The 26,399-nt window shown below is 46.7% G+C and overlaps 2 protein-coding genes across 3 annotated transcripts in view; one reads left to right on the forward strand and one right to left on the reverse strand.

Moving 5' to 3' along the window:
• The window catches only part of CFAP73 (cilia and flagella associated protein 73), a 36,879-nt gene extending 26,374 nt beyond the window's left edge, over window positions 1-10,505 (reverse strand). The window contains exon 1 of one of the 2 annotated variants that reach the window (XM_029571724.1): window positions 10,352-10,505. Coding sequence is in view for 1 of the 2 variants with exons in the window: in XM_029571723.1 (XP_029427583.1) it covers window positions 597-673 (77 nt within the window). In the remaining variant the exon portion in view is untranslated. Of the gene's footprint in view, window positions 1-596; window positions 781-10,351 lie in introns of those variants that run through there. The other variant, XM_029571723.1, reaches the window with a different exon arrangement.
• A 7,376-nt stretch (window positions 10,506-17,881) lies between these two features.
• RASAL1 (RAS protein activator like 1) overlaps window positions 17,882-26,399 on the forward strand; it is a 155,687-nt gene continuing 147,169 nt past the window's right edge. The window contains exon 1 of the mRNA XM_029619602.1: window positions 17,882-18,468. Within this exon, the coding sequence (XP_029475462.1) occupies window positions 18,404-18,468 (65 nt within the window). The 5' untranslated portion in view covers window positions 17,882-18,403. The remainder of the gene's footprint in view (window positions 18,469-26,399) is intronic.

Genomic DNA, 26,399 nt, shown 5'->3' on the forward strand with positions numbered 1-26,399 from the left:
CAAGCGGGGCCTATCCTGCTCGCAGCAAAGAGAAATAGAGGCTCTGTGCTTCTCAGGGGTGCGAGCGAAACAGGGAGGGGGCAGCGCAAGAGTCGCCTAGGGCGCCCAATATCCTGGCACCAGCCCTGGTTTGGGCGGGGGGGGGGGTACACTAGTTGTGACTGGTGTTAAACACAAAACCTGCTGGTAGATAAAGATCATAGCACCTGCTCAGCTTTATGTGCCTTCTTATCCCTCAGCGATCCTCCATGTTTATCCCATGCTTTCTTGAATTCTGATACTATCCTTGTCTCCACCATCTTGACAAGGAGACTATTCCATGCATCCACTATCCTCTAGTAAAGAAATATCCCTTAGGTTACTCCTGAGTCTACCGCCTTTCACCCTTATCCCAGGGCCTCCTTTCAGTTGAAAGAAACGTTTTTGCCCAGGTCCGGTTGATCTCCTGACCAGAAGAAGACGTGGATCAGGCCAGAGCCCGACCCGGATCCATCCCCGGGATGCCGATATCCGGGCATGCTCAGAGAAATCAAACATCCACATATCAAAGGCGAAGAAACAAACTGCAAACGCTCCCGGGAATCACTGCTACTTACATCAACAGCTTGTCCTCAAACGCCGTTCTGAAATATTCTTCCAAGTTAAACTCCATCGTGTTCAAACCACAAGCCATCTCCGAGGTCTATGCACGGAGTTTAAGAGATTAAGGAGCAAAAGCAGCGCTGCGTCCAGGGACTCCGACTTCGCTCCTGGGCCAAGGGACAGGTTGGAAAGTTTAGGCGCGCGAGAGCCTTCGTTGCTAAGGAGACGGCCGGGCTCGCGTTCTGTTACTATGGGGACGTGCCCGCTTATCTGAAGCACAAGCTGGTTGTAAAATAAGCGGTTTTCTTCCCCTTTTATCTCGCGATCAGGAGGATAAAACCGAGCAGAAAAAAATCGGATGCATGCACACTGCGGGAAGGAAAGGAAAGAGGGGGATTTATTAATCCAGCTCTTTCAAGCGGGTACGTGAAATATAACCACTCTCACTTATGTGATGCGAACCTGGGGTCTCTTTGTAGTCTGGCCCGTTTGGTGATTGGAAATGCTGTGAAAAGGGGAAATACATCAAATAACACACAAAATTAAAACTAAGAAAGATATTTAAAAATACCCACTTTCTGGGTAACTTGATTTCCAGTCATCCTGAAAATTGCCATGGATTTTCCTCCTCTTACGTTCATTATCTCACACACACACACACACACACACACACACATGCTTTCATATGCTCTTCATATGCTCTTCCACACATGCATGCTAACACATGCTCTTTCACACACTTACATTGATACTCTTATATGTATGCGCTCACATACACACAGATGCTCTCACATAATGCTGTTTCACACATACACTTGCTCTTTCACACACACCCACATACATGCTCTCTCACATGTACAAAGCACCCTCTTTAGGCCCTTATATGCTCCCACCTCCTTATAATTAATTGAGTATTGTAAGAGATCTTTTCTTAAGTGCAGATACAGACACCTGGTGGAACTTGGCAGCTGAAATTCTCTCATTAAATTCGTAAAAGACTTAAATTCCTCACCATCTATTAATTATTCAAGAAATCTAAGCCCCCTCTCTTCCCATTTTTCTACATCTGGAGAAAAAGTATGTTTAGATAGATCAGGGTTTTGTGATGGGGGTACATAAGACCGCAACATGTCTAATGTTGTGGCCCTCGATTTGCTTGACCTCTATACCCGAAGTGTGTGATCTATTAACGGATGTCCCTGCACACATTGTTGATAGGTATTAGCTATGGATGGCATATATAAAAGTGCACATACAATAGGAAGGAATCACATAATTTTTTTTAATATATAAACATTGAATTGTACTTATTAAAATGGTTACAACACAAAATATTCAGTGTCATGTTAAGATAAAATCTCCCTTGAGTGAGACTCAATATACACGAACCCTTTATGATATATAACATATAAAAAATGTTTACCCAACTAATCACTCACTAGGACATTCATACTGTTAGACACATAAACACTTCAACCCTCAAAAACCTCATTCATTCAATACACATACTCATACATTGTAACAATGTGTCATCACTATAAGCAGAAAAAAATGTTGCACTGAGGCATTACAATGTATCATTGAATCAAACCATCAAAGCAGACGTATAAACAATTTAATCTATCAGCAGACGACTGTATCAGACTGAACCATTACAATGTAACGTATAAACAGAACATTAGAGTAGACATTGTATAAACAATTTAGTCTATCAGAGGGAATGAAATGTAAGACAGAGTAATTGTTGGACTCCACAGATATTGTCCAACTTGTTGTGAGCCCCGGCCGCGCTCACCCGCGGCCAGACCTCCCTACTTCCTCCACGCGGCCGGCTCAGGATCTTCCTCATGGCGGGCAGCAGCGCACGGGCCGCGGCGCGACTGCTCCTGGACGTCGGGGAGCAGCCTCGGGAAAGTCGCGGCGAGCCCCGCCTCTTAAAGGGGCCGCGACGCCAAAACCAGGCCGGCCCCGGAAGATGACATCATCAGCCAGGGAGATTTAAACTCCCTCGGAGGAAGGAAGAACGCCTTTGCAACAGGTTCCTGTGCTTGTATGCTGTTCCCCTGATTCTCCTGTTTCCTGGCTTGACTTGGATTGGATTTGGACTTCGTTGCTCGCCGCCTGCCCTGGACCTTAGCCTGGATTTGGACTTCGTTGCTCTCTGCCTGCCCCGACCTGTGGTGTTGAATACCGTCTTCTGGCCTGACTCGGATTGGAAACCGGACTGTGTTTGCTTGCCGCCTGCCTTGACCCTTGCCTGGAACCCGGACTGTGTTTGCTTGCCACCTGTGTTGACCCTTGCCTGGAACCCGGACTGCGTACTCGCCACCTTTCTGAGGACTCCGTGCCAAGATTGTGTTGCAGAACTTTCCACCTTCTGGAGACGAATTCACCTGGGTGCTACAGGTGGGTGTCATCTCTCGTCCCGGTCCAAGGATCCACTACCATAACACAACTTCTATTTAACCCAATGGAAAAATGTCATCACTTGATTGCAATTTCAAAATGGACCTAATTATAGTTCTAAAATGGTATATATAAAAGGTGGTATGGTTCTAAAATTATATATATAAAAGTGAGCCCAAACTACAGCCTCTTGCCCCTCTCACTTCCATCGTAAGCCATAACTCTGAAGGATCAGTCCTCAACTATGTCCTTAAACAGGCAATTCTACAAGACCAGTAGTACCAGAAAACATTTGGTAGTCTAAGACCTCCCACCTCCCTTTTGTGAACCATGGCATCACGCTTAAGCCTTGGAAGCTTGGCCTTCCATATAACATTTGATACCTCTCCCTGAATAGCCTGCAAGACTCTCATAGGTACATCACAAGGCAAATGCTTGAAAGGATACATCAATCTTGGTAATATAGCCATCTTAATCAGATTAACTCTGCCAAGTAGCAAAATTGGCAATGAGGACAATTTTCTTAGGTCTGCCTTAATTTTCTGAAATATGGAGGTGCAATTATCTTTATATAACTTTGTGTAGTTCGTAAAGACCATATTCCTAAATACGTGAATCCTTCCTTGGATTCATGGAAGCTGTCTTTCTCCTAGGACAAGCAGGATAATAGCTCTCACACGTGGGTGACATCATCAGATGGAGCCCGGCATGGAAAACTTATGTCAAAGCTTCTAGAAACTTGCCACATTGAGCATGCCCAGCATGCCACTATTCATGCGTCCCCTTTTAGTCTCTTCTTTTCCGTAGAGCTATCGTCTCATGGTTGTGGAGCTCTGCTCTTTTCATTGGTCTTTTTTGATAATCTCGGTTGGTTCCGACTTTGCCTGCGCCTGGGTCCCTCTTCTCCCTCCCAGTTAGTAGGCGGCTCGGTAAGTTTTTCTTCCTTCTCTGCTGTCAATTTCCAGTGAGTCCTGCCCACTTTTTTTCCCTGGCCTCATTCACAGCAGAGCAAATGGGCACTGCAAAGCTTGGATTGCAAGAGAGCCTTGGCCTTCTACCTGGAGTGGGCAGGCCACAAGTAGTCCACGCAACTCTTCATCTCATTTCATAAGAACAGATTGGGAGTTAATGGTTGCCAAGTAAACTTTGTCTAACTAACTGGCAGATTGCATCTCCTTCTGATATGCGCAAGCAGGACTACAGTTTGGGGGCCATGTCAAGGCTCATTCTGTCAGAGCCATGGTGACTTCAGTGGCCACCTGAGGGCGTTCCCCATGTCTGAGATCTGCAACGCAGTGATGTGGAGTTCCCTCCACACTTTCGCTGCCCACTACTGCTTGGACAGGGATGGTCGACATGATAGCAACTTCAGCCAGTCTGTCCTTCGGAATCTCTTCCAGCTGTAAAACCTAACTTCCTGCCTAGGGCCCTTTTTTCAGGTTCAGGTTGTCTCCCTCTGTTGTTGTGCCCTTTGGCACATGGTTAGGTGTCTGTTGGTTGTTTGTCTTTGGGGACAGCCTGTAGCTAGGGATTCACCCATGTGTGAGGATTGCCATCCTGCTTGTCCTAGGAGAAAGCAGAGTTGCTTACCTGTAACAGATGTTCTCCTAGGTCAGCAGGATGTTAGTCCTCATGAAGCCCTCCTGCCACCCTGTAGAGTTGGGTTTCTACTATGTTTGTTGTTTTATTTTTTTGTAATTCTATGTTATGAGACTGAAGGGGGACCCCACGTGGACATTTAGATAGTGGCATGCTGAGCATTAGAGATGTGAATCGTGTCCTCGATCGTCTTAACGATCGATTTCGGCTGGGAGGGGGAGGGAATCGTATTGTTGCCGTTTGGGTGTGTAAACTATCGTGAAAATCGTTAAAATCGTGAGCCGACACACTAAAACCCCCTAAAACCCACCCCCGACCCTTTAAATTAAATCCCCCACCCTCCCGAACCCCCCCCCCAAATGCTTTAAATTACCTGGGGATCCAGCGGTGGTCCAGAACGGCGGCGGTCTGGAACGGCCCCCTCAATTGAATCCTGTTGTCTTCAGCCGGCGCCATTTTGCAAAATGGCCGCCGCAAAATGGCGGCAGCCATAGACAAAAACGATTCGACGCAGGAGGTCGTTCCGGACCCCCACTGGACTTTTGGCAAGTCTTGTGAGGGTCAGGAGGCCCCCCCAAGCTGGCCAAAAGTTCCTGGGAGTCCAGCGGGGTTCAGGAAGCGATTTCTTGCCGCGAATTGTTTTCCGTACGGAAAATGGCGCCGGCAGGAGATCGACTGCAGAAGGTCGTTCAGTGGCGGTCCGGAACCCCCGCTGAACGACCTCCTGCAGTCGATCTCCTGCCGGCGCCATTTTCCGTACGGAAAACGATTCGCGGCAAGAAATCGCTTCCTGAACCCCGCTGGACTCCCAGGAACTTTTGGCCAGCTTGGGGGGGCCTCCTGACCCCCACAAGACTTGCCAAAAGTCCAGCGGGGGTCCGGAACGACCTCCTGCATCGAATCATTTTTGTCTATGGCCGCCGCCATTTTGCGGCGGCCATTTTGCAAAATGGCGCCAGCTGAAGACAACAGGATTCAATTGAGGGGGCCGTTCCGGACCGCCGCCGTTCTGGACCACTGCTGGATCCCCAGATTATTTAAAGCATTTGGGGGGGGGTTCTGGAGGGTGGGGGATTTAATTTAAAGGGTCGGGGGTGGGTTTTAGGGGGTTTTAGTGTGCCGGTTTTCCTGCCCTCCCCCTTCCCCCGATTTACGATTTTTTAACGATAAATCGGGGAAATTGGTATTGTATCGTGGCCCTAACGATTTTTGACGATTTAAAATATATCGGACGATATTTTAAATCGTCAAAAAACGATTCACATCCCTACTGAGCATCCATGCCAGGCTCCATCATCCATGTGTAAGGATTAACATCCTGCTGTTCTAGGAGAACACCTGTTACAGGTAAGCAGCTCTGCTAACTCTCGTGGCCATCTCCTGTTTGGCCCCACTAATAAGTATTCCAGTTTAGAATAGTTGACCACATAACCTGCAACCTGATTAAATTGCTCTAAAAGGGCCATCAGTGCCAGCAAAGATTTAGACAAACTTGTTAGGTATAGTAAAGCATCATCCACATACAGTGAAACTTTATGGCTAATATTATAAAATGTGAACCCTTCACCTCCTCCATCCAAAACTGCATGACCTTTACAAATATCTTAACATCTGTGTTAATAAGTGAGATGGGGTGATATGAAGCACAGCCTAATGGGTTTTTTGACACTTTATAACTTAATACTAACAGGGTATCTGTTAAGTTTCCCACCCTAGCTTCCGGAGTACGCAAATAACTAAATAACTTACCCAGCATGGGAGTTAATACATCTATAAAAGCCCTTTAGAATTCAATAGGGTATCCATTAGGGCCTGGGTTATTTCCTCCCCTCAGGGCCTTAATAGCCTTCTTAACCTCCACTGCAGTAATATCCGCAGATAAACAATCTGCCTCATCCAATGATAAGCTTGGTAACTTTAAGGTATCTAGAAAAGGTTTTATAGCTTGCTCCTCCAGGTTCTGCTGTGCTTGATAAAATTTAGCAAAATGAGCAGCAAACAATTTATTAACATCCAAAGGCAGCTGTTGCACCTTCCCTTGGCTGTCCCTAGCTCCATATATAATGGAACTTTCACTCCAGTTGTTTATCACCTTGGCCAGCAGGAAGCCTGATTTCTTACCATTTTCATAGGGTCGCTGTTTAGAGTAACACATTACCTTTTCAATATCGTTTACTTGTAAGGTTTTAAGTTCGTCCCTTACCAGGCCTAGTCTCTTCGATGTTTTTGAGGAGCAATCCCATTTATGCCTCTCCTCCAGGTCCTTAATCTGCTTTTCCAGATCCTCCTGTCTGGCTCTCCTCTCCTTATTTTTATGGCTTCCATAAGCAATTATATGGCCCCTAATCACTGTTTTCAATTATTCCCACCTAAGTGTAGGATTAAAATCATCACCCAAATTATGAATATTAAAGTTCGCTATTACATCTTTAATTTTCTCTCTAAGATCTTTCTGACCTAGCAAAGAGACATTTAGCTTCCATGGTCTGCCTGTCCCCATCTGTGTACTCACTTTATGAGAGAAGGAAATAGCATGATGATCTGAAATAGTACACATCAGAATGTCTGTGCCTACAGCCAAAACAGCCAAGGCCTTTATACATAGAAAAAAGTCAGTTCAACTACAGTGTCTGGGGGAATAATATGTATAATTCCTGCACTCTGGATTTTTTTTCCCCTCCAGACATCAACTAAATCAAACGGTTGCGTCAATTCTTGGACCTCATTCCCACGTCACCACATTTCCTCTCCCCCTGCCCTCCTGATTTTGAGGTTATTTCCATGACATTGTTGCAGTTTGATAACAACACACAGCATCCCATTGGTGTGCTGGCCCTGCAGGAGTCTACGTTGCTAACCATGGAGACCATGGCAGCATTTGGTGTTAAGGAAGACGGAATGAGTCGTTCATCTGAGGCTGCTTCTCCCTCTTCCTCAAGGTCAGTGGAACAGGTCTCATCAGGGGTGATACAGTCTTTTCTCCTTGTTAGATCACAGCAGGTTACTTTGGATCTTATTTGTGAGGCTTTGACTAAACTTTCTTCTCAGCTGGGTCAGTTTGTAGACCATCATCGGGGTTTGGCTATGGTTGTTCAGCAGTTACAGGAACAGGCTTCTGTTACACCTTAGAAAATTCAGACCCTGGAATCAGGAATGACTGCACTTCAAAATTCTACAGGGTCTTTTTAACTAGAGGTCATCTTTACCTCGTTAATAAAATTTAGAACCTAGAGACTGTTGTTAGAAGAAGAAACAGGCTTATTATGGGATCTCCTGTTGAAATGCTGAGGCAATACATAGAAACATATTCATAGTGACATAGTAATGACGGCAGAAAATGACCAAAATGGTCCATCCAACCTGCCCAGCAAGCTTCTTATCTGCCACCCCGTGCAGGTTACCTCATGCTTCTCTTTTCCTGGGTGAGGAGTCTTTTTGAAAATTCAGACAGTGCTGCTTGACGTGCTTTGCTTATGGACTTGGCCGTAGAAACAGTCCTGTGCTTTTTCCCTCATGTCTGAGTATCAATACCCTGGACTGTAAAAGTCCGGGTCCATCATGGGCTGTTGTCTGAATCCAATACTTTTCCACCCCAACCCGCCCCCGCCGTCAAAGCAGAGAATGCTACTTTCTCGAGGTATTGAAAATTCCTGAAAATTTAACGCCTCCAATTTCCAAAGTTTTTTATTTGCCTTCGAAAAATGTGTTGCATGATCCTAAATTACCCCAAGTCTCTTTGGACGGCAGAGTTGGAAAAATCAATGGATGAAACCATTTCTCCTGCAACTGTCGTTGTGTCTCTAGCCTTAGACTCCGATTGAGACTGTACCTTAAAGTTATTTTTTTGTAACAAGGAATCTCTGTTTCAAGGTTTAAAAGTCCGGATTTACCCTGGTGTGTCCAAGGTGACTCAGTCCAAAAGGAAGAGGTTTTTGCCACTATGTTCTGGTGTTTTGCAATTGGGAGCCTTATTTTGGATCCATTTCCCATGTAAATGTGAAGTAAAGGTTCAGAGGGCCAAGTCCATGTTTTTTGACCCTGCTCAATTAAGTGAGAGGCAACAGCTCTGAGGCTCCGATCCCTAGTGCCGCCTCTTCTCCAGTTTGTTAGGGAACTATAATTTAAGAAAGTCCAGCAATGTTTTTGCCATCTTTTTTTGTGTATGCAAAACTAAAGTTTTAGTTCCTTGATCTTCTGTCTCTTCCCGCTCAAGTTGGGGTCTGATAAGGCATAGGTTGCAATGTATTTGCTGAATTTTCTTTTTTCTTTTTCCCTTTGTGGTGAGTTTTCTTATCTATGCTGTTTCTTAGCAAGTGTACTATTTGGAACATGGAAGTAAAAGCTGATATAAATAAATTATTAAATAAAAAAAAATTACAACATATAAACACCTAGAACTAGAAGCCCTAGATCAGTCCTCGAAAGCCACAAAACGGGTCTGATTTTCAGGCTATCCATAGTGAATATGCATGAGGTAGATTTGCATGCACTGCCTCCAGTTGGCCACCCCTGCCCTAGATCAGGGAAAGCAGCTCCAGTTCTGGAGAGCCACAAACAGGCCAGGTTTTCAGGAAATCCACAATGAATATGCATGAAATAAATCTGCATACAGTGGAGGCAGTGCATGCAGATCTATCTCATGTATATTCATTGTGGATATCCTGAAAACCCAGTACCAATGTTGCCCACCCCTGCCCTAGATATAAGGATTGGAATGCACTGAGATATTCCAAACTTATGAATTTTAAAGTTTTCTGTTACATGACTCATGCTTTCATGCTGCAGTCTGTTCATTTCCTATTAAAAATTCAACACTCTCTTTTGTAGCAATAAAAAACATTAAAGTCATGCCTAATAGACCGGATAAAGAGATACATTTATTTCATTTAAAACAAGTCAAGAATTGCATGACATCATAAAAATGTATTTATGTACATTTGTGAGCTGCTTAGAACTTTGGATTTAGTGGGATAAAAATGTTTTAAATAAATAGATAAAATACAAAAAGAGCCTGCATATCACCCCATGATCTACCTGTGCATGTTACAGCTGCTCCCTGTATGTGTTTTTTTTCATGAGGGAGTGGGGGATGTGTGAGAGAAGTACATGTGGTGTAGCTTTGTGTGAGGGGAGTGTATATATGGATTGTATTTGGGCAATTGCACAAGAGTGGAGTGAAATAACACATGAAGTCAATAGATCCAAAAGAGGTGTATGATGACAATGTAGAAACTGTCCAACATTACAGAATACACTTGGGTAGCTTCTCAAAAGTCCATTTATTCATGATGCTTCAATATAAGGAGATAGTTCAGTACATAGTACTGTACTATGGCCTATGACTTTGATGTTCTTTTGAGAAACTCCCCAAGAGTATTTTGTAACCTTGGACAGTTGTGTGTGGCACATTCTTTCCTCCTTGAATTGTTTTGCACCCTGTCCACTCCTCTCCATCAGCTCTCTTCTCCTCCATGTTTTCCCCCACCTACTCTCTTCCCTCACCCCCCACCTTGGTTGCCACTTCCACTTCATCTGCTGTGCCAGGGAACGCCACCAGCCCTGCCTGCTGCCTGCTCCCTCTCCAAAATTTATATTTTGAGTTTGTCCATCTGCCCTCCACTATTCTCTACCGTGATATAAATGTCAGAGATGGACAGACAGACACAAAACACAAGTGCAAGTTTTTTTCTTTTGTAAAATGCAATTAAATTCTCCCCTGCCCCCCCCCCCAAAAAAAAAAACCAACCCTAAAAGAAAAACATACAAACGCTCCTGGACTTAGTCTTGGCATCTACTAGGTCCTTCATGCATTTCTTTAATGTTCCCGAGGAGTACAGGAAATGCCTCACAAACACAGGTTCATCCAGTTCATCTGTTCAGGAGACCCCATAGGAAACTCTCTGAACATTCACAATTGCTGGAGTTCCTTTGCTTCCTTACCAGCAGACTTCTGGCCATCTTGACCCACCCTGTTCCCGGGCACTGATGAAAGTGATTGGGGACCACAACAAGAAGTGCCGGTATGTCCGTTTCTCAGAACTACTTCAAAAACTTACTGTGTCTGAGGACATTAAATAGCCTCAGAGATCCTGATGCCCTTTCAGAATGCATTTCTCCCAGCTGCCCTTGAGACTGTCATAATGGTTTCCTCATGATTAACAGATGGCACCAGTCCAAGGACAGGCCGAGTCAACCACAGTTGGAAAACAGCAGTGTATTCTACTCACCGCCTTTTGGTCGCATCTGAGTGAACCCTCTTGGATCCCTTGCTAAGTAATTCAGCCATTTTTTTTTTTACTCCTATATGTCTTAGAATTAGCAGTAAAATAGTAACATGGTAAATAACAGCAGATAAAGACCAAAATAGACTGCCCAGCCTATGTTTAGGGTTGTGACTGCTGCCCCGTGCAGGTTACCCGCATGTAGAGATGTCACATCAAAGGTTTCTGCACGTTATCTCAGTTCTTCATTTCCATCCTCTAGCCCAGGAGCGAACAAAACTGGGGGAGGGGTCCCCCCCAAGGGGAGGGGGCATGAATAATCCTGAAGGGGGGCACACTGGCTGCTCAACCAGGGAAGCCAAAAATGCTACACGGTCAAGTCTTGGTGCCCTGGAAGCACTGCAAGCTCAGGAGGGCGTCAACAAGCTGCCAGAATGTAGCGACACTGTAAGCAAGCCACAGCTTAGCCACGCATCTCTTCGGTGGGCCGGGGAGAGGAGCTGCGTCTGCCGTGGCAGGACGGGGCAGGGAACCGCTTGCTCTGTGGTACGATGGGAGCAGACACTGCCGTGTTCCACAACCCAGGAAGAGCTGCCACCCCTCAAGCCTCAGCTACTCCTGGATCCCTACCCAGGGAGAGAGATCACAGCTGGTGCCTACCCCCCAGGGAAAGAATTGGTGAGGTAGAGGAGGGGAATGGGCAAAGAGGGCAGAAAGAATGAGGAGGTGGGGAAGGAAAAATAAAGGCAAAAAGTGTAAAAAAAAAAAAAAGTGATGGATGAGGCAGGAACATGCATGCAACATGCACTATGGAGGTAGCTGGATCTGTTGCTGAGGAGAGGCTGTCTGGGAGGCCTTTTTATAGGGCTTGAGTCAAGTGATATCATCAGGTTCCTTGACCTTTTGGAGCGCAGGCCCTTTAAATGTCAGGCTGTTGGCCAACCAGCAGGGCTGACTTGTAATCCAATTAGTTTTTTATTTTGGCATTCAGTCAAAAAAGATTGCCAACCCCTGAGGTTGGCAATCTTTGCCAATGAATATTTGTATCATATCTCCTCTTCCATTTCTTTCTTCTCCAGCTCCTTCGCTTTCTCTGTGTGTGGCTTGTAGTGCAGGCTGTGCACTATTTTGGGGGCCCTCCTTTGAACTGCTTCCATATTATCAATGTCCTTTTGCGGATATGGTCTCCAGAATGAAATGCAGTTCCAAAAGATGGGGTCTCACTGGAGACCTGCAGAGAGTTAATATGACTTCTCTCTTTGTACTAGCTATACCTCTTGTTATGTTAAAAAAAAAAAAGACATTTCCCATTATTTGTAAGGTAATGAGGCACACACAGTGTTGTTCTGTTCTCTTGCAATAGCACAGCCAGCCTAGGCTATGACTAACCATCTGCTAAACATGACTCAGTTCGGCAATGTCATTACCGGACCCTGAAGTTTCTATTAGATTCCATCATAGTCCTGCCACACTCTGTGCTTACTCAATGGCTAACAGGAGGTGGTAGAACCATTTTTTATTAACATACTGGGAGGTGAAAGCTAATGCTGGTGAGAGTGAAGGTTTAATTGTCTTGAGTAGTGCGGGGCATAGACTGTAGGCAGGCAATGTGAAAGCCCTTCTAACATGCCTCCATCCCTGGCTTACTACAGAAAACCTTGCCAGTCCAGTACTGGAATCCCGCTTGCCTGCCTCCCCACTGCTTACCCAATACACCCCCAATCCTGTGATCTAGAGCATAAGAGCATAACACTTGCCATATTGGGTCAGACCACAGGTCCATCAAGTTCAGTCACAGTGCCAATCCAGGTCACAAGTAGCTTGCAGGATCTCAGAGGGTAGATACATTCCTAGGGATAAGGAGTGGATTCCTGCAACTCCACATTAATAATGATTTATGGACTTTTCCTCCAGGAACTTGTCCAAACCTTTTCTGAAATACAGTACCTTTTTCTGGTAACAGTAATAGCTTTCACCTCATCCTCTGGCAATGAATTCCAGAGTTTAATTACACGATGTTTAAAAAATGATGATCTCTTATTAGTTTTAAATGTATCACCTAGTAGTTTCATTGCATGTCCCCTGGACTTTGTACCTTTTGAAAGAGTAAACAACTGATTAACGTTTACTCGTTCCATTCCACTCATTGTATAAACCTCTGTCATATCTCCCCTCAGCCAACTCTTCCCCAGGCTGAAGAGCCATAACCTTTCTTCATAGGAGAATCGTTCCATCCCCTTTATCATCTTGGTCGCCCTTCTCTGTACCTTTGCTAATTCTGCTATATCTTTTTTGAGATGTGGTGTCCAGAACTGCACACAGTACTTCAAGATGAGGTTGCAGCATGGAGCGATACAGAGGCATTATGCTATTCCTTGTTTATCCTCCTTTCCTTTCCTAATAATCCCTAGTATACTATTTGCCTTCTTAGCTGCTGCTGCACACTGAGCAGAAAATTTCAATGTATTTTCAACAATGACGCCTGAGTAGTGACTCCTAATGTGGAACCTTGCATTGTGTAGCTATAATTTGGGTTACTCTTCCCTAAGTGCATCACTTTGCACTCGTCCACATTAAATTTATTTTGCCATTTGCTTGCCCAGTCTCCCAGTTTCTCAATTTCTCACAATCCTCTTGTGATTTAACAACTTTGAATAATTTTGTGCAAATTTGATCGCCTCACTCGCTTTGTAAATATATTGAAAAGCAGTGGACAAGATGAAGCAGCTGGGAAACTGGCGGGAGTAATGAGAGCAGAAATAGCTGACCCAGCTTTTGGAGGGAGACATTTCCTCCTTCCAGGTTTTTAGGTACAAAAAAAAGAGGTTGAAAATCTGGGTTGAAGCCTATTGCTGCTATTGCTCGCAAGTTGCAAACTTGTGCTAATTCAATCTTTTTTGTGTGCCTGTTACCAAGTGTTCCAGACATGTGCACGCAGTTTTCTGGGTTTTCTTTTTTTGGGGGGGAGGGGGGAACATTTGACCAGTGCAAAGCACCTATTGTCATCACCGTGTCTATTTGTAAGGCCGGTGCAAGGGGATTAGGTGCCCCGGCCACACCAACACCCACCCCTGGCCTCGGCTCCGCCTCCTACCTCTCAGTTTTCTGGGCCATGAGCAGTGTGCTGCCGCCGAATCTCCACTCCTCTTTGCCCCACATGGCTCGTGCCCCCTAATGATTGGCACCCTAGACCCAGGCCTAGCTCACCTCGTGCTTCCGCTGACCCTGTCTGTTTGTCCATTCATACCCATGTATTTTGTGCCCTCTCCTTGGGCAAATTTGGTAGGAGAGTCTCTTACTGAGGTGTCAGTTCACCTGATAAATTTCAGCCAGATCCATCCAGCTCTGTCAGGGAAAGGGCTGGATTTAAAATGTTGGTGCCTCTCTGCAAAGGACTCAGGTGGGGGGGGGGGGGGGGGTGTTCTCCTGGAAATCAGAGAACAGTTGGGTGGGGGGAGGTTCATGTGCTCTGCGCCTTCAGAATTTGGCACCCCAGGCCTGTGCCTATGTTTCCACTTTCCTGTGCCCAAATCCGGCCTTGGCCCGAGGGGGAGGTAAGAGAAGGGAAAAGAGAGGGCATCGTATGTGAATTGACGGGAGCAGAGGGGAACCAGTGTGTGTGTAAGACGCAAGCAGACTAGGAAATGCGCCTTCCTTGTGTTACTCTGGATTTATGCTCTTTTCTCACACTGAATTTACATTCGGCTGCCTTGTGATACCTGTAGTCCTCCTTCTGACATTTAAATCCAGCACGACAGCTACAAAGTGTAGTTGCAGTGAGAGGGTGTCCCAAAAAGCCAGGACTGGGCTTTAAGTCTCCTCCAGGATCTGAATTACTGAACTGTGCTGCATCATTTACATTTATTGACCTCTTTTAGGTCAATGGCAAATCCTTGATTTGCAGGACACAGGGTAGGCAACTCCGGTCCTAGAGTGCCACAAATAGATCAGGTTTTCAGGATATCCACGATGAATATACATGAGGTATATTTGCATGCGCCGCCTCCATTGTATGCAGCTAATAACTGTATCTCATGCATATTCATTGTGGATGTTCTGAAAAGCAAAACTGTTTGTGACTCTCCAGGATCAGAGTTGCCTACCCTGGGTCATAATTTTACATTCTGAAATTCAGGGCAGGAAAAAATCAACTGTTCACTGCAGCAAGCCTCCGGGTTAGTAGAGATCCTTCACAAACAGGATCAGTCTCTGCCTTGAGCTGCTGTGAATGTTGTGTCCGTCGGTGCCCAACGCCCTCTCTCCGCCCTCCATACCTCTTTGGTGCCTCCCTCTTCGTCCGCGGGAAGATTGGCTGCTGTGGCGTCCTCCTGCCGAGGCCCTCCGGCGTCCCTGGATTGGCTCCACGCTGCAAACCGCCATGTTCCTGAGAGGCCTAGGGGCGCGCGCGCGGCACGGCCCCGACAGAAGCACCGGCAATGACGTCACCCGAAGATGATGTCACCCGTGACGGATATTTAAGGTCTCAGTATTTGCTAACACATCAAGTTAGCAAGGACAAGGATAAGGATTCGTTCTATCTGAGCTACTCTGCCTCCTCGGACTTACCAGGGGTACCCGCTCCTCGGGGTCCTCGCTCTCTTCTTGTTTTTTAAGTCAGTCTGGAACCGGTACTTGCTCCTTGAGGGCCTATGTTCCCGGACTTGTTGCTGAATTCCCTTTTGCCTGGAAGTCTTCACTGCCTAACTATATCAGTGAGTTACCATCGCTCTCTCAGAGCTTTCCCTGGAACAGGTACTCGCTCCCCGAGGGCTTCTGTGAGACAGTGTGTGAGTGTTACCATCTGGTTCTGTCCATGAACTCAGCATACCCTGCCTACTCACTATATTTCAGTTTCTCTATAGCTCAGCCTCTAGGGATCGCTGTTCCTGTATCTGAGGGACAGCAGCCCAGCCGGGCAGTCCAGCTCACTACTGCCACCTCTAGTGGTTCCATATACTGCATAATAAAAGAACTAGTGTGGGTCTGTCTTAAAACTCTGAGCCTGACCAGTGGTCCCTCTCGGGATCTTTCCCCGGGGGTGTGGTCATCTGCCACCGGCCCAAGGATCCTCCCTCAACTATCCCAAACAATAACAGATTGCTAACTCCTGCAATCCAATTTCCAACAGATTGCTAACTCCCTAGCAGATTTCCAACAGTGAAGCATAGAAATATCCAAGGGTGCTACTTCTCAACCCATTTTTCAAGGACAGCTTGGCCATTCTGTTTTTCAGGATTTAAGAACATAAGAACATGCCATACTGGGTCAGACCAAGGGTCCATCAAGCCAGCATCCTGTTTCCAACAGTGGCCAATCCAGGCCATAAGAATCTGGCAAGTACCCAAAAACTAAGTCTATTCCATGTTACCGTTGCTAGTAATAGCAGTGGCTATTTTCTAAGTCAACTTAATTAATAGCAGGTAATAGACTTCTCCTCCAATGAATATGCATATATATATATATAATGAATATGCATAGATATATATGCATAAATTGGAGGCAGTGCATGCAAGTATATCTCATACATATTTATTAGGGGTATCCTGAAAACCAGACTGACCAGGTAGTCCCCGAAGAGCAGGTTGCAAACCACTGCACTAAGGCCCAACCAAATTCATCTCATGTTTTCTAGGAAACCTCCCTTGAGTAGGCAAACTCCAGTCACATGAACACCAATCTGCTTGGGTTTTCAGGATATCCCTAATGAATATGCATGAGATAGATTTGCATGACACCGCTTCGATTATATGTAAATCGGTCTCATGCATATTCATTAGGGATATCCTGAAAACCCAGATTGGCATCCATGGGCACTGGAGGTTGCCTACCCCTACCATAGAGGTGACCCAAAATATAAGGACAGAACTCAGGCCACTAGCCTAAAACCATTGTGGCCCAAAGAAAATGGGTTACCAGTGAGTTTTAGTGGCTCTTGAGCCTCAACAAGGCTTATTAGATCTACTGAATAGCTCTGTCTGATATAGTGCGTGTGTCTTCCCCATTCCTTATAACTTAGAAGGGCTGAAGGAAGGTTCTTGGACAGACATCAGACCCTCCAGTTTGCAGAGTAGGTAAGTAATGGATTTAGATTTCCTTACTCACTTTTTCCAACTTTTGAGTTCAAGGCAAATTGCATTCAGGTACTGTAGTTTTTTCCCTGCCTCCAGAGGGCTCACAATCTACCTGTGTGCCTGAAGCAATGGAGAGTGAAGTAACTTGCCCAAGGTCCCAAGGAACATCAGTGGGAGAAGTGGGAGCTGCACCTTGGTTTCCCCGGATCTCAGGCTGCTGGAGGGAGGCCATGTTGGTAATTTTGGATAAGGAATGCATGGAGTAGAATTTTGCACGTCCTACTGGTTTCTTTTTAAACAATAAGAAGGAAGGCGTGGATAACCAGCAGGGCATATTCAGACCCTCAACAAGACATTGAACCTCACTTACCATTTTGCTAAGGCCAGGGCGGGCTTTTGAGGCGTGCGACCTATGCGGCAGCACAGGAAGCCATGGATGAGGGGATGCTAGTGCTACTGCCATGTATCGCCCCCTTCCCCCCATGCCATTCCACATCATTAAAGGCAGAGGAAAAAAGAGAGGGGTTGGGGCAGAGAGAGAAAGGGAGATGCCATGTTGGAATCACTGCAGCTACTGAAGACCGGAGCTCTGTGTCAGAGCTGCACCACAGAAGGGGGGAGAAGAGGGCCACCGATTTTAGTTTACGCACAGATACCCGGCTAAGGCTCCCTTCAGGACCGCCTAAGGTCGTCTCTCCCACCCCTTTGCTTCCGCTCCTCTGTAATCCGATTCCACCGCGCGCGTGGAATACAAGCAAGTTCTGAAACATTAATGAGAAAATTGTGCGTTTAATCAAACATATGCCCAGCAAGGTTTCAAGGCCCAAGGCAAAGGACATGAGGAGCCGAGGCCGGGAAGGCGCTGCTTGAAGACGGATCACCTGCCGTCTCTGCCCTGGATCGCTAAGCTGCAGGTCTCCCGTGCCACCGGCAGGAGGCAGAAGAGCTCCACCTGCCGCCGCGCTCCCGCGTCTCCTTCCTCTGTCTCTCTGCAACCTGTGGCTCTTCCTCCGGCAGAAACGTGCCAGCTCCTAGCAGTGAACCCGCAGCTGCCGGCAGATCCCTCAAGCTGCAGCTGAAAGCCCCCTGATCTGCTTCCTCGTCTGGCCCTGGAGGCAGGCAGACAGACTTGGTTTGAGGGCACTGCCCGGGCAGCCTTGGACTGAAGCTCAACAGGGGGGGGGGGTGTGGTTGGGGTGGAGAGGGGGGGTTGTTCCCCTTCCATTTCACCTGCCTCCCTCTGAATTGCAAGACTGTAGCTGCCCCTCCACCTTTATTTTATGGGGATGAGGATGGGGCTCGTCTCCACCGACGGAGCTGGATAAAGGAGGACTCTCGGAAAAGCGCTTTGCGTGGGGCCCGGAGCATGGGCGAGGCACCGAAGCCCGGCTCCGTCTCGGTCCCCCCGGTTCTGCCGATCGGACATGCTTAAAACGTTCCTCCCCGAGCCAGCGGCGGAAAACCCCCGCCACAGGAGCATGAACCAAAGCGGGCTTTGATCCCGCGCCTTGCTGACCGCTCGGGATGGCCAAAAACACTTCTCTGTATTTTAGGGTCGTGGAAGGAAGGAATCTGCCTGCCAAAGATGTGTGAGTTTTCTCTGATTTTTGCTTTATTCTTTGAACAAAATGTTAAATGATAGCAGTGTGTGGTTTTGAAAAGGATCCGGTGCTGCTTTAAGGTTCAGGATGTGCGCCCGGCGAGCGCAGGGCAGGATTGCGCGTTACTGCTTCCGAACGGGGAGAGAGGCGAGGGTCACTGAGGGTGCAGCTGAAAAGTTGGGGGTGAGGGAGTTTTGCAGGGAACGGGGGTGGAAAGCTGGGGTGATAGTGGTTGCTGGGGGACCTGGTGGGAAGCTGGGCTGAAGGGGGGGGGGGGGAGAGGGAGTTATATTGGGTGGATCGGTGGAGAGATTTTCACCGGTGAGGGAGGTTTGCTGGGGTGAGGAGGGTTTTACTGGGGGGACTGGGACTGCCATTATCTCTCTCACTGGAGTACGGAAGAGGACCTGGACTCCCAGCTTCATTCATCTCCAGACCCTGCCTGCACAAGCCCGCCCTTACCTTCTGGGATCACAGCAGGTGCCCCCTGCAGCACCCACTTCCACTGAAACATGCAGAGCTCGGTGCTGCCTGACCAAGCAACTCCGAGGCACCCGCCTCGTCTTTACTAGCAACCAACAGGGGGGGGGGGGGGGGGTGTGGATGTGTGGAGGGGAGGGGATAAAGGATTTATAGCTCTTTTTGCTACCACATTGAACCAGCAGAAGATTTTACATTTTGAATCCCAGCTCAGACAGTGCAAGTGCAGGCAGTTTTTCTGCCAGGGACAGAGGGACACGTTCCTACTTTCTCCATTGAGATGCAGGAACCTCTCACAGAACAAAGGAGATACTGGTCATTTCTTTGTATTAAATTCTTACTGAGAGACGGGCACTTTTACACTCTAAAATATAATTTCACTACATCATATGCATATATGTTTGTGTGTGTGTGTATATATATATATATATATAATTTTCAAGGACAAACTATAGCATAATATTAAAATATCGCCATATAAGGCTAGGCTAGTCTGGTGGCAAATCCTTTGCACTGCCATGGGTTCAATTCTTGGGCCATGCTTCCTCTCCCTGAGCAGCATTAACGGCCCCTTGGGGAGGGAGTCTCTGCCCTTGCTCAGTGGTGACCCCTATTGGCCAGACTTAGCAAGGATCCAGGTGGAGCCACAGTTTGTGGCTGAGAACCACCACTGCTGTTGCTGGGCTGAGCTGAGAGGAAGGATGGAAAAATAGGGGGAAATACCCCCAGTAGCTGTGAATGAAGACTTGTGGTGCTGGATTCCAGCCCTGGTTCTGAGTGAAAGGGAAGTATGGAGTAGGAGGAAACAGCTGAGACCTGCCGTACACTCCCCCAGAAAAAAAGAACAGTCTGATATAATTAATTCTGTGTGTACCTATGAAAGAATGAGTGTTTACTGTTCTGTAAGCAACCCTTTCAAAATAAAAGCTCTAATTTTGATGAAAACTTGGTAAGAGCCTCTCTGGGTTCTAGCACATCTTTGTTAACCTCTGTGCTGGAAGGAGAGCAGAAAAGGGGAATAAAAAACAGAATATACAACAAGCATTGAGCTTCCTGACCTGGAAAATGCAACCAGAGATCTCATAAGTGCCCAGGGAATGGCAGGCTCACAAGCTAGGCAACTTCTAGGATGGGAGACCTCCAAGAAAAGAACAGCACCAGCTTTTTCTGAGGGTGATGATAAGACAAGGTCCTGTCAGCTCTGTGGACAGAAAAGGTCCCCTTGTACTTTTAGCTACAGTCAACGTCAGGGCTAAATCCCCACATAATTTATGAAGTCTGGCACTTAGAAATTCTCTAACGAAAGAAAGCTATTTCGGAAAAACATTTTCCCCAGTTTGTTGCTTCTTTCCAAGGGGCTGGTGTAATAAAATGTGCCCAGCCCTAGCGCACAGCTTAAGCGGTTGGATGCACGTTTTGGACGCACGTCCATAACCCCTGATGCAATAAGGGGATCAACGCGTCCAAAATGCGCATCCAAACAAAAGGCGTAGTTAATAGCGCTCTTCACATATAAATGTCATGTAGACGAGGTTATTAGCTATTAGCCTGTGGTGCAAAAAATCGCTGCACGCCCAATGCTCACTTTTTAACCCGTCAAATTTTGTGCCTGCCTGGCTGTGGTTCCTCCCACCTAGTATCATCACAATACAAGTAGAAGGAACCACAGAAAACAGCATCCTGAAAAAATAAAAAGGCTTGATGGAAAAAATAAAAATTTCGGGGCACACAATATACCCCCACAATGTACTTGCTCCAGGCCATGTATATTGTGCGTGCATATTGTGGTGGTAAATTCGCTGCAGCGGGTTAAAACTGACGCTTGTAAATTGAGCGTCCGTTTTGGTGACTCACACACAGCCACTTCTTCTGGGCCCCCAATGTCATGGATGCTCTAAGGACGCACAATTTATCCCTAGCGCGACCTTTTTAGCGCGGCAGTTCATTTGCCTATTGCATCGGGCGCCCAAGAGAGGTGAATGTGCACACATTAAAAAAACAGGCCCCCAGTTTGGATGTACGTTTTTTTTATGCGCAATTTATTGACTCGGCCTCCTAGCTGGCTCAAGTGTATGGCGCATTAGATAAAAGTGCATTGGAAATGAACCAATGAGAACCATCCTGACTGAGGCTGAATCCTTGCCACTGATCGGAGCTTTTCTGCTCCTTGGAAGCTGACAGTAACACCCAGAACTCACATTTATTGCTAGGGAATATCACACCTACCAGTGCAAGAGAAAGTACATCTTTACAGCTTCTTCCAGCTCACTCAGAACAGGGATTGGGATCTGGCAGCACGAGCCTTCATTGGTAGCTTTCCAGGGATATGGTTTCCCTCCTAAGTCACTTAACTCGGCCATTGAAGCGACGGTCTTTGATTGGGTGCCATGGGCCCTAAATCTGGCTATTAGGTGTCACCCTTGTCCGATTGAGTGGGACTCCCTTCTCCCAGGGGCTGAGAACGCTGACACCACAGCATCCCCAGGCCCAGACAGAAAGCAGAAAACCCGACCCAGGATTCAAATCCAGATCCTTCAAATCCAGATCCTGTCCGGTACTACCTCTGAGCCATAGAAATATCTCAAGAAAACATATCTTTAGAAAAGTTAGCATGTGTATTCTGTATTCAGTATGGGGCAGATTTTCAAAGGCTACGCGCGTAACCTGAGAAAATCTGCCCCTGCGCGCGCCAAGCCTATTTTGCATAGGCTCGGTGGTGCGCGCAAGCCCCGGGATGCGCGTATGTCCTGGGGCTTGCAAAAAGGGGCATGCCGGGGGGTGGTGGCATGCCGGGGGCAGGACAGAGGCCTCCGGCATAGCCGCCGTGCCGAGGGATGGCGCGCCGGCAGCTGGCCAGCGTATGCAAGTTGGCAGGCGTAACTTTTGAGATAAAGGTCAGGAGGGGGTTTTAGTTAGGGCTGGGGGGGCGGTTTAGATAGGGGAAGGGAGGGGAAGGTGGGGGGCGGAAGGAAAGTTCTCTTCGAGGCCGCTCTGATTTCGGAGCGGCCTCAGAGGGAATGGGGAAAACTATCAGGGCTCCCCTAGGGCTCAGTGCGTGCAAGGTGCACAAGTGTACACCCCCTTGCGCGCACCAACCCTGGATTTTATTCCATGTGCGTGGCTCCATGCGCATGTTATAAAATCGGGCGGAGATTTGTTCGCGCCAGGTTGTGCAAACAAATCTACGCCCTCGCGCTGTTTTTAAAATCTGGCCCTATGTGAGCACACAGTAAGATAGAATAAACATTAAATGACTTGGAGAACTCACATAACATGATAGATCAGAGCTATGCAATATTCCTTCTGTCACTGACTCTCTGACTCTTGGCATTTGACAAAGTCCGTCATGAGAGGCTTCTAAGAAAACTAAAAAGTTGTGGGATAGGAGGCGATGTCCTTTTGTGGATTGCAAACTGGTTAAAGGATAGGAAACAGAATAGGATTAAATGGTCAATTTTCTCAGTAGAAAATGGTAAACAGTGGAGTGCCTCAGGTATCTGTACTTGGAACAGTGCTTTTTAATATATTTATAAATGATCTGGAAAGGGGTATGATGAGCGAGATAATCAAATTTGCAGATAATACAAAATTATTCAGAGTAGTTTAAATCACATGCTGATTCTGATAAATTGTAAGAGGACCTTGCGAGACTGGAAGATTGGGCATCCAAATGGCAGATGAAATTTAATGTGGACAATACATGCTGTAATTACACGATGTTAGGTTCCATATTAGGAGTTACCACACAGTTACCACACAGGTGTCATAGTGGATAATACATTGAAATTGTCAGCTCAGTGTGTAGCAGCAGTCAAAAAAGCAAACAGAATGTTAGGCATTATTAGAAAGGGAATGGTGAATAAAATGGAAAATGTCATAATGCCTCTATATCGCTCCATGGTGAGACCGCACCTTGAGTATTGAGTGCAATTCTGGTCGTCGCATCTCAAAAAAGATATAGTTGCGATGGAGAAGGTACAGAGAAGGGCAACCAAAATGAAATAGGGGATGGAACAGCTCCCCTTTGAGGAAAGGCTAAAGAGCTTAGGGCTGTTCAGCTTGGAGAAGAGACGGCTGAGGGGGGATATGATAGAGGTCTTTAAAATCATGAGAGGTCTAGAATGGGTAAATGTGAATAGATTATTTACTCTTTCGGATTATAGAAGGACTAGGGGGCACCTCATGAAGTTAGCATGTGGCACATTTAAAATGAATTGGAGAAAATTCTTTTTCACTCAATGCAGTTAAGCTTTGGAATTTGTTGCCAGAGGATGTGGTTAGTGCAGTTAGTATAGCTATATTTAAAAAAGGTTTGGATAAGTTCTTGGAGGAGAAGTCCATTATCTGCTATTGATTAAGTTGACTTAGGGAATAGCCACTGCTATTACTGGCATCAGTAACATGGGGTCTACTAGGTGTTTGGGTACTTGCCTGGTACTTGTAGCTTGGATTAGCTACTGTTGGAAACAGGATGCTGGGCTTGATGAACCCTTGGTCTGACCCAGTATGACAATTTTTTAATGTCCCATTAAACTCTATAGGGGAAGCAAAGTCAGACACGATTGGGGATGGGACAAAGTCAGAGCAGGACTATCATGTTTTATCACTTTTTAAATCAGCCTATTCAACTGGCTGCTGCATGGATTGATTTCATAAATTTTTTTTAGGTGAAAGTGAAACTAAGAGCACGTTGAGCACATTGATCATTTTGTTCTCAGTCATTCCTCTGTTGGATCTGAGAGAGAAGGCAGAAATTTTGAAGCTCCTTCCTAATCTTAAAGAAAAGATAAGAGAAAAATCTTTAGATTTAGGGGAAAAAGCAAGCTGTGCTCTTACAGTCCCTTTCACTGTATCCTAGCTATGCCGCTAGCAACAGGCAAAACTGTAATCTCTGGTGTGGTATCTCCAAATGTTTGCCTTGTTCATACCATACCAAGAATGAACTAGAGTATGTTGAGTATGAGCTCAATCTTTCAAATTTACTGCTAGTGCTCAGACTTGCAGTTTGCCAAAAACGGCTTCCTTCTGGAGTTCATAAGATGTAATATGTATAGGCATCTTATCAAGGTGTGCCTGAAAGTTTCTCTTAATCAAGCCAGTGGTGTCCAGTAGCGTTGACTATTTCTGTATCTTCCTGTCACATATTCTTGGTCTTTGATTGCATCTTTTAATAGCTGAGGATCTTCTCTCTTTCCATAAGGTGGTACTGACAATTCTGTACTTAGCAGTGCTGTTCTTGTGCTTTTCTCCCTTACCACAATGTCCAGTTTTTCTGCCTCAAGCTTTATATTAGTTGGAATGGGAATGTCCCAGGTGATCACAACAGTTCTCTCAGGGTTGTGGCCTCGGTGCCTTTGTGTTACAGTGATGCTATAGTGTTTACACTTTTTCCAGGGGATGAGCTGTGCCACCATATTATGCCCTTTCTCTGTCAGAGGGTTACAATAAAGCTGCATATCAGCAGGGTAAGACTGCACTTCTTATCTACAACAGGCAAGCAGTGTATGTCAATGTCTATAAGAAACATACAGAGAGAGAGGGGCTGGTTTTCTCTTGCAGCCTATGCACAGTGGCCAGTGACTCACTGTGACGGGGCCAGCTTGCTGCCTCTGTGTAAGAGAGTCAGTGACACTGTTCTCATCCTTCTGCCTGTGACTCTTGCACTGAGTTCTTAGTGCGTATAGCCAGCAAGCATCAGCAGCTCACTGTATTTGTAACAGAAGTGACTGTCAGGTCTGCTGTCTGTGTATGTCCACACTATTGATTGCAGCATTAAAAGTCCCTATCCACTGTTTGAATAAATTCCACCATTTCACTGGCATCAAGAAGCAACGGCAGAAGAGGGAAGGCTGTTTTTCCTCCAGAGAGAGCCGGGGCAAGCACAAGCAGCAGTGGCGATGTTCAGAAGGGAGGGGGAGGGCAGGTAGAGATGCAGAGCTGGCTGAGAAGGTGGAACAGCCACTGCCTGCTCCCATCTCTTCTGTCAGCGTGCTGCAGACTCTGCGCCGGCTGGCAGAGGCAGCGGGGCGCACTGGGCGAGAGTCCGCGAAAGCCAGCCCAGCGCTCCTTTTTTCCGCTCTGACCAGTGTTGGAGGCAGACTGGATGGATCTCTTCGGTTTTCTATCTGCCATCGTTTACTATGTTACTGTGCTAGATTTTTGCAGAAACTACTGATTCAGAGAAATCATGTCAGGGATTTGAAGAATTAGGGGAAGGGGATAATGAAAGTCTAGTAGCCGAGGAGGGTTTACAGGACCTAGTTAGTGTGATATCTAGTCAGCAGCATCTAGATAGCACAGCCGCAGAGGCAGTAAGTGATCCTGCTAGGGCCAACATCATCCCCCAGGAACAGCGGGGCAGTCGAGATCATGAGAAGTGCACCTGGCCTATTACCCCCCCTTGTCTGACCTCAACTCCAGCCCCAGCAGCAGCATCCAAGGATCTAAGAATGGGATCCGGCAAGACATCCGAGGTGTGGAGGCAATGTTAGTAATTATGGAGGATCAGCATTTTGCAGAATTTAGTCATTGCTGAAAAGCTATCGGTAAAGGTAGTAAGCCATTTTTTTCTAACAGTGGTAGGCCCCATCATTCCCAAAAACAATACAGGTTAGTATCAGGTTCAGGGGAGACCAGTTCTAGTCTGGACATCCTGTCCTCCACTCAAAGCAGCAGCAGGAGCAGGAAGACCACATCAAAGGAGAATTCATTTCTCAAGTTCACCCCCCCCCCCCCAACCTCATTCCCCAGCAAGGTGGCTGGCCAGGGCCCCCCCCCCCCCCCCACATTAGTGGAAAACCACTGTGGAGCACAGGGGTGCGGGTTCTCTGTCACTGTCCCAGATCAAGAGGCCATCAGCGCTGAAGGTGATGATATGGACCAAGGATGGCCCGGCCCTGCAGGTTGTTGAGAATGTGGGATTTAAGTAGCTGCTGTATGTCTTAATCCCAGATTACAAAGCTCCATACAGGACAGCATTTAGCAGGCATGTGATCCCAAACCTGTACACTCAGTGCTGTGCCTGGATGTAGACAGAGGGGAGTAACATCCTTTTTTAGGAGTGACATCTGGATCAGCCAGGATGCTATCCATGCCTACATCTCCCTGACAGCATACTGGTGGCAGCTGGATAAAACTGGTGCAGGCTGCAGCTCTAGTGGGGGCACACCAGCAGGGTACAGGTAGGCCCGTATCTTAGTGGCGATAAGAGGGATGATGGAAGGTTGGCAGCTAGGCCAGAAATACATGGCCATTGCGGCTTTCTTTTGCAGACATTGGCAGCAACATGAGCAAGGCAGTGGAAGGTGGTGCTACCCGGAGATCCAGTGTTTTTCATGCTTGCTGCACCAGGCAATGAGGAAAGCCCTGAGGCTGGGGAGCAGCTGTATCCGACGGGACCTGATAGGTGCAGAAACATAGTGCGGCATTGTAACTGGTTG

Source organism: Rhinatrema bivittatum, chromosome 11 (assembly GCF_901001135.1).
Source record: "Rhinatrema bivittatum chromosome 11, aRhiBiv1.1, whole genome shotgun sequence".
Taxonomy (NCBI): Eukaryota; Metazoa; Chordata; class Amphibia; order Gymnophiona; family Rhinatrematidae; genus Rhinatrema; species Rhinatrema bivittatum.